Source organism: Cyprinus carpio, unplaced genomic scaffold, assembly GCF_018340385.1.
Source record: "Cyprinus carpio isolate SPL01 unplaced genomic scaffold, ASM1834038v1 S000006534, whole genome shotgun sequence".
Taxonomy (NCBI): domain Eukaryota; kingdom Metazoa; phylum Chordata; class Actinopteri; order Cypriniformes; family Cyprinidae; genus Cyprinus; species Cyprinus carpio.
Genome location: NW_024879199.1, coordinates 29,076 through 37,942, shown reverse-complemented (window position 1 = coordinate 37,942; position 8,867 = coordinate 29,076). Strand labels below are relative to the sequence as shown.

The following is an 8,867-nucleotide window of genomic DNA, read 5'->3' as shown; positions in this document are numbered from 1 at the left end:
CTGAGAGTTTTTACTCACGTTCGAAGTCGGTAGTTTAGCTCCTCTCCTCTTCTAGTTTGGTTTTCAAAAGTCTCAGACTCCGCTTTCAGTGTGTTGGATTGGTTTCACCCTTCGCTAGTCCCTGACAGGCCATCTTTAGGAAAACACAGATGGATGACAGATATGTCAATAAATATGCTCTTTATCATGAGCCGAGACTGATACAGCACAGTCTGCACAGCTGATGATGCTCTGACGTTTTGCGCAAGAGTCACGTGACACATCACCACCATCAGCATCACATTATTTCTGGAGCTCACTGCCTGAAGAACAAAATCACATTTATATCCGATTTATATCATTTCATTCTCTCTTTAAAAAAACGTGTTTCTAATATTTTAGCCTCATTTTATTTCCATCATATTTTATATTTAAACGGTCACTTGCAAATTTAATGTAGCTTAACTTCTGATTAATTGATTGCGTTAGCTGTTTGTAAATTGATTGGTATTTCATTGGTTTACTTTTGTGACTTCAATACAAATACAAGTACTAAATAAGAGTTGCTGTTCCTCTCTAAGAGCCTAAATGTGTTTTTCACTAGAAGCTCACAGATAAAGCACTTTACACACGTGTTTCTGTGTAAGTGATGACACGAGGGATGTGGTTTGCAGTATCTGACACCTCTGAGACAAAAACTCTGAGCCATTAAAACAAGACAAATGTATCAGTGTTAGTTCAGTATATCAAATTACCAATATACAGTTCTTAAATATGCAAATAAATAATACTGAAACAACAAAATATTTTGTTTGAGATTTACTTTCAAAAAAAAAAAAACAGCACTTTATACTGTTAAAAGTTAATTAACATCCACAAATCTCCCATTAACAAATGCTGATAATAATATTAATAATAATAATAAATCCAACATAAAATACATTCACAGATCCGTATTTTCAAATGAAAAGACAGAAGAAAAAAATCTAATCAAATAATAATAATAATTTAACCTCAAAACTGTCCAGGTGGATAAAAAACTCACAAAATTTCAATGTTCAGATAAAATAAATCAAGATTATTAAAAGCATTTACATTTCATAAATGTGGTAATAAAAATGAACATCTTTTCAACAGCAGTAGGCTAATGCATAATCGATGCAGTTACTTTCTTAAAACAAACAATGACTTTTTAAAGCCAGCCAAAACATTTGCAAAATGCAATTTTTTTTATAATTCAAATAGGCCTAAATTGGGGAAAAATTATCGTGTGTTTTCTGTCCCAAATCATACTCTTCTTATTTTCATTTACATTGTTGTTGTTGATTTTTGGTATCACGTATAGTACTTGCTGTCTTGTGATGGCAGGGATGTGTTTGGTTCTATACGTTAGAAATATAATGGCCCGTGTTTCATGTACAAATCGTTGAGGTCTGTGTGTGGTATAAGGTGATTATTTTCATGGAGTGTTTTTGTTATATATATACTCAGGAGTATTCATGTAATGTATCAGTTTTGAATACAACCCTTTTTTTACACTAAATAATTAAAACAATGAATGTGGCTGATATGATGGACAGAAATAATGTCCTGGGAGACGAAAGTATTAAAATATACATTGATGTTGTTGAACTGATCCTGAAGCAGCTAAAAGTGTGGGATAACATACCAGCTCCACACCACAGGGGAGCAGTAGTTGATGGGCTCCATTCTTCAGATAAATATTCATCAGAGGTTTTTTGTTCTGACTGCAGTTATCACACGGGCCAAACGTGATGGCCCAAAAAACGTCTGGTGGTCGCACATCTTTGCCTCTGGTTGAGGCTGAACCTGAAACACATGAAGGAGGGGGGAAAACAAGTGTATTCACAATAACCAAAATCCACACACACACAATCATGAATGTAAACACTATTTGAAAAAAGACATACTCCTCTGATATGCCCTAATCAAATGTCTCTTTCAACAACTCGGTTGTCAACAGAAAATGCAATAACCATCGGGAATAAAAAAAACTTGTCAAACCATTTAATGGGTTTTTAAATGTTTATTTTTGCCATGGGTTGTGCATTTACTATACAGACAAAAAAGTAGCTAGCTTTTAAAATGAGCATAACATGGTAAACAGAACATTTAGTATCTTGGTGTTGTTTTCATCCAAGTGTTATGAACTACTAGGAAATGTTGAGTCCACACAATACCAACTAATAAATAATTAAATACAATACTCAAAATTCAAATTACAAATGTTTTAGTTTTGTAAATGGAAATACATAGCCAATTAATGGTCATCACTTAATCTTTTTAATAACAATTGTAACCAATAACAGAAATGTTAATGTTTACCAGAGTACAGTAATGTTCAATTTTTGACTGCATTTCAAATACACTCAGTTCACTAACTCAATCTGTTTACTTAAACAGAGCAGTAAAAGGACATGCTTTTGTTTCATAGTCACCTGTAAACACTCATAACATTTATCAGATTTAAACTATATTGCAAAATCAATTTATTTAAACTTACCTTTCAAAAGATGTTTGTATCAGGTGTGTGCTTGCAGGCTGCAGTCTTAGGAGAAAGGGATTGAGCCTAGAAGAGAGGCAGAAGATAAGCTCCTTACTGTAGCATTAGGGTTTTAACCCTGCAGAAGTTTCACCAGCAGAAATAGTAGCTAGTCAGAGACAGACGTACAGAGAGACTCACAAATAGTACTGCTTAAGCTGGTTAAAGCTAAGGCCCAGTAGATCATCAGTGAAAAAAAAAAAAAAACACACACACACATATATAATATATATATATATAGTATATATATATATATATATATAGATATTATTATATATATATATATATATATATATATATACAGGTCCTTCTCAAAAAAATTAGCATATTGTGAGAAAAAGTTCATTATTTTCCATAATGTAATGATAAAAAATTAAACTTTCATATATTTTAGATTCATTGCACACCAACTGAAATATTTTCAGGTCTTTTATTGTTTTAATACTGATGATTTTGGCATACAGCTCATGAAACAACCCAAAATTCCTATCTCAAAAAATTAGCATATCATGAAAAGGTTCTCTAAACGATCTATTAACCTAATCATCTGAATCAACTAATTAACTCTAAACACCTGCAAAAGATTCCTGAGGCTTTTTAAAAACTCCCATCCTGGTTCATTACTCAAAACCGCAAATCATGGGGAAGAGGTTAACCCAGAAGCCATCATTGACAACCCTCAAGCGAGAGGGTAAGACCAGAAAGAAATTTCTTGAACGAAATGGCTGTTCCCATAGTGCTGTATCAAGGCACCTCAGTGGGAAGTCTGTGGAAAAAAAAAAAAAAAGTGTGGCAAAAAACGCTGCACAACGAGAAGAGGTGACCGACCCCTGAGGAAGATTGTGGAGAAGGAACCGATTCCAGACTTGGGGGACCTGCGGAAGCAGTGGACTGAGTCTGGAGTAGAAACATCCAGAGCCACCATGCACAGGCATGTGCTTTTGAACCAGAAACAGCGGGCAGAAGCGCCTGACCTGGGCTACAGAAGAAGCAGGCACTGGACTGTTGCTCAGTGGTCCAAAGTTACTTTTTTTCGGATGAAAGCAAATTTTGCATGTCATTCAGAAATCAAGGTGCCAGAGTCTGGAGGAAGACTGGGGAGAAGGAAATGCCAAAATGCCTGAAGTCAAGTGTCAAGTACCCACAGTCAGTGATGGTCTGGGGTGCCATGTTCAGCTGCTGTGTTTGGTCCACTGTGTTTTATCAAGGGCAGGGTCAATGCGCTAGCTATCAGGAGATTTTTGGAGCACTTCATGCTTCCATCTGCTGAAAAGCTTTATGGAGATGAACATTTTTTTCAGCACGACCTGGCACCTTGCTCACAGTGCCAAAACCACTGGTTAAATGGTTTACTGACCATGGGTATTACTGTGCTCAATTGGCCTGCCAACTCTCCTGACCTGAACCCCATAGAGAATCTGTGGGATATTGTGAAGAGAAAGTTGAGAGACGCAAGACCCAACACTCTGGATGAGCTTAAGGCCGCTATCGAAGCATCCTGGGCCTCCATAACACCTCAGCAGTGCCACAGGCTGATTGCCTCCATGCCACGCCGCATTGAAGCAGTCATTTCTCAAAAGGATTCCCGACCAAGTATTGAGTGCATAACTGAACTAATTCAATTTGAAGGTTTACTTTTTTGTGTATTAAAAACACTTTTCTTTTATTGGTCAGATGAATATGCTAATTTTTTGAGATAGGAATTTTGGGTTTTCATGAGCTGTATGCCAAAACCACCAGTATTAAAACAATAAAAGACCTGAAATATTTTCAGTTGGTGTGCAATGAATCTAAAAATATATGAAAGTTTAAATTTTTATCATTACATTATGGAAAATAATGAACTTTTTCACAATATGCTACTTTTTGAGAAGGACCTGTATATATATATATATATATATATATATATTATGTGGTCTTCAAATGGCCGTTCAGATCTTAACTTTGGCCTTTATCGAATCGAATAAGACAGGAATCAAACACTGGCTTTAAACTGACATTCAAGCATAACAAAAAAACTTCTGAACTGCACGTAGTCGTGCAAAATGGTTTGAGTCAAATCATGCAGATTGATCCCCACACCTTTTGACCTGCTACATGCTGCAGAGATTAAAAGAGAATGGCAGAGAAGAGGAAGAGGAGAGGAGTCATAGGCTTTTGACATTTCTGTTTTAAGTCACCAGAGGGAGCTGTTTTGACCCTCTTAAAACCTAAAGAGGCTAGAAACGTTTGATCTGCTTAATGTTTCCCTCTACTGTTTTTAGGTGGAATTGTTGGAATTGCTGTTTTTACTTCAATCAGGCACTTCACTATGTTATTTAATTTAATTTATTTATTTTATTCTCACACTGGCTCTGCCCCTTTCTAACCATTTATACTGGCAAAATGTTACCATGTATGCTTAAAGTTAAACTTCACCCAAAAATGAAAGTTCAGTAAACATTTCTGTCATGTAGATCCAAACTGATCAGACTTTAGTTAATCTTAAAAATACATATTAAGATATTTTTTAATGAAACATGAGAGGTTTCTGTCCCGCCATAAAAAGGTTTCCATGAATCCTGAATTGAGTGGTTATATAATAAAATATGCTGTATAGAGAACAGTATTCATCCAAAATTAAGGACAAATCATAAACACAGTGGTTATGTTTTAACATTTTTTTTTTTCAGGTTTTAAGTTATTTTATTAACCATGTGTGAGGTAAAAATCCTGTTAACAAAAATACATTCTAAGAACCTTTTAAAAATGTTCCCAATAAGTTATATTTCTAAATGTTTTATGAATGTTCAAAATGTCCAGTTCTTTAAGTATTTTAAAAACTTTTTCTCCTTCAGAAGCGAACATTAAAGACAACATTAAGAGAACATTCCATTTGATTATTTTGCAAACATTATGGGCATGTAACTTTTGCATGTTCTCTAAAGCATCTGAAATTATTGAGCCAAAAAACAAAACAAAAAACAAATTACAAGTGGTTGGACTTGTAACAGTAACAGAAAAACAGAACACTTTTTATAAGGTTCCATAAAGAACCATGCTTTGAAAATGCTTCATAATTTTTATATGAAGAACCTAATAATCATTTATTTTCATTAATATTAGTCATTAGATTAATGCATTACTATACGATAACTGACAATGAACATGAATAAATACTTAAGGAAATTAAACACAAAATAGAAACAATAAACAGAACCGGTATTACTTGTAAGGAACTTTTAAGGAACCAAGTTTTTTAAAGTGTAGGTGAAGAATAATCCATGGTTGTGTTTGTCGTTATTTTGATCCATGAGTGGATGACAAAATAACCCAAATTGTGTTACTTTAAACCCAACATTTCATTTTATGAAACACGCATTAAATTTTCAAGCCAAATGTAATTTTGTAAATTTTACAAGCCAGCAGATGGCCCCATTGTCAATACTCTGCACACTCACATGATGTGGCACTTCATTGTACCATGCCAGGGTGATGCTGTAGCAACAGAGAGTTAGGGGTGTGGAGCAATCATGGTTAAAGAAATCTTTAAAACATTAAAATAAGAGACAGAAATGCATACTTATTTCAGAGTGAATTTAATTCAAAGATTAAGATATACAAAGATGGTGCACCCAAAAATGCAAAAGAAAGTAGAAAAAGGAAAATGAATAGTCCTGCTTTCTAAATAAAAGCGCCAATCACTAATTGTTCAAGTCATTGCATCACTGCAGCTGCTGTTAGAAGCTCTGGTTGCTATAGAATTTGATGTTTCCTCATTCAAATAGATAGGAGCTGTACTTGCATGACTGAAAAAGCTGTCTGAGAGACATTTCAAAGTTGGATGACTTGCCTTAAAGGGACTTTGACTTAATTACAGATATTTAGGAAAATGAACTGGACCAACCAAAATGAATAAACAGTTAGTTTTTAGCTATGGTGGATTTGATCCATTCAGTGTAGCGGCACACCTCAGTATAAACCCCAGGATAGTTTGGTTCATCACAGTTGACGCCAAAGGAAACAACACCTTTCAGTTGCCCTCCGCACACTACAGGGCCACCTGAATCCCCCTGAGAAGAAAATTGGAAAATTGAAATGGAAAACATTTGCATTTGTATGTAAATTTCAAACACATATAAAAAGGAAGAAATCAATTACATACCTGGCATGCGTCTTTCCCTCCATTAAAGAATCCAGCACAGAACATGTTTTCAGTTATTATTTCACCATACACACTCTTACACGTCTCTTTTGAGAGTACAGGCAAATTCAAACACTGCAGGACAGAAGCAGAGCCAGCTGGAAAGAGAATATGAGCAGCGTTAAAACTTTTCATCTTCTACATATCTAATGGTTGCATGCAGGGTTGACGCAAGCGTGGAGCGAGGCCAAGTTTGAGTTAATGCATGTGAGGCCCCATCATGCATCAAGCTCAGAATCTTTTGTCAAAAAGGATGCTAACTGAAATGTTTTATATTAAAATATATGTAGACAATTTTAATACAAAATAAAATAATTTAATACAATTTTTAATTTTAAAGTATATAAAGAAGATTTTCATTACTCAGCCATCTCACCTGCAGTTCTGCCCCATCCAGAAACCAAGCACTTCTCCCCTACAGAGGGGCATTTTTCTGGCAGACGGATTGGCTTCACATACTCGTTGAGGGTGACAGGTTTTTTCAGCTTGATCAGCATGATATCATTGTTTTTAGGACTATCATTGTATTTCGGGAAAGGAATGATCTTCTCCACTTTGATATTCTGCTCTGTGTTTTCATTAGTTTTCAAATTGTGCCTTCCCAGGTGGACAAGGAGACGATCAAGTCTGTTTGACAAGCAAATCATAAATGTACAAATACATTTCAAATTAAAATTTTCCAAAGTAGAGCTGGATCCCAGTGTTCAATAGACTAGTTAATGGAACCGAAAGGTACTCTATAGTGAAAAACAAGATTGATGAAGTAAAAAAGTGAGGTTATATACTCACGAGAATCTGCAGTGAGCAGCAGACACAACCCATCTTTCATTAATCAAAGATCCTCCACATGAAAATTTATTATCGACAAGGTAAGCTTGCCAGGGCTGGGAGTGGGGCTTACATTCATAACCTCCAATGATTTCATCTCCTGAGCTGAAATCTTTATAAAAATGCATTGTTCTTTTATTAACAGGTCAGTGTAGGTATAAACTAACAATAATGAATTGTCATGTTTATTTTAATAGTCTAGACATTCTACTAATTATAAAGTAACTTTGCAACTAACTCTCATTAGAATATTTGTAGACTGTTAAGCTAGGGTTAGATTTAGTAGAATGAGTTGACTGTAGTCTGTTGGGGGACCATCAAAATAAAGTTTAGCAGCAGACAGTCTACTAATACTAATGGCTGCTAGTTGCAAAGTTTTTTATAGTTAGCAGAATGTCTAAAGTGGACTATCAAAAAAAAGTGCTACCAGAATAACCGATAAGAGAGATCTACATACCCACAACCGCAACCAGTAGAATGAACACAGAGGTCTTCATTGCAACTGAGGAGAGTAGAGAGCACATCTGTTAAGTCCAGGAATAGCATTCACGTTTTTAAGCAATCGATTTAACACTGACACCTACAGAACAACCAATAAGATCATGACTAATGATTAAAAAAAAAAAAAAAAAAAAAAAAAAACATGTGGGACAACAATTTTTTACACAGTTTTGCATGGGAATGATAAAAGCAAATGTTGACTTAGTATAAATCATTGCATGAAAAGGTGCGTTTCCGGACTGTTCACGTCAGCGCACAAACATTTAAATGAAACATTTAAATGAATTAAACAATTTAACTACGTGACATTATAATATAAAACCAATAATACAATGTAAAGCAAAACATCCCTGTTATTGCACAAAGCACTGTTTTTGGAATTACCATTTTATGTGTTTTATAATAATTTTACAACTTTTAATGTATACAATATTATAAACCCATTAAACGACAACACCATTTCATATAAAGGTATCAAACCAACTGTAAAATATTCAGAATATTATTCCTTATTATGCACAAGGCGTGTTTTTTTTAGATTATGCCTTTATTTTTTTATACAGTACTGAATCCATATTTTTGAAATCATAAATATACTCTATCCACTTAAATTAATTAAACTCTGACACTATTTGAGATAAAGGTATCAAACCAACTGTAAAAAAAATCAGAATAGTATTCCTTATAACGTATAAGGCTTGTTTTTTTCAGATAATGCCTTTATTGTTTTTAAAAACAACAATGAAACCATAATTTTCATATGTTTATTATACTGTATCCACTTAAATTAATTAAACTCTGACACCGATTGAG

The 8,867-nt window shown here is 34.4% G+C and overlaps 1 protein-coding gene across 1 annotated transcript; it reads right to left on the bottom strand.

Annotated features, from left to right (window-relative positions):
* Positions 1-6,104: 6,104 nt before the first annotated feature.
* Positions 6,105-8,155, bottom strand: LOC109099798 (trypsin-3-like). The gene is made up of 5 exons (XM_042754517.1): positions 8,011-8,155; positions 7,515-7,665; positions 7,102-7,352; positions 6,687-6,823; positions 6,105-6,594 (listed from the first exon to the last, which is right to left on the bottom strand). The coding sequence occupies exons 1-5, from the start codon at positions 8,075-8,077 to the stop codon at positions 6,445-6,447; spliced, it is 756 nt and encodes a 251-aa protein (XP_042610451.1). The 5' UTR covers positions 8,078-8,155; the 3' UTR covers positions 6,105-6,444.
* Positions 8,156-8,867: the final 712 nt, after the last annotated feature.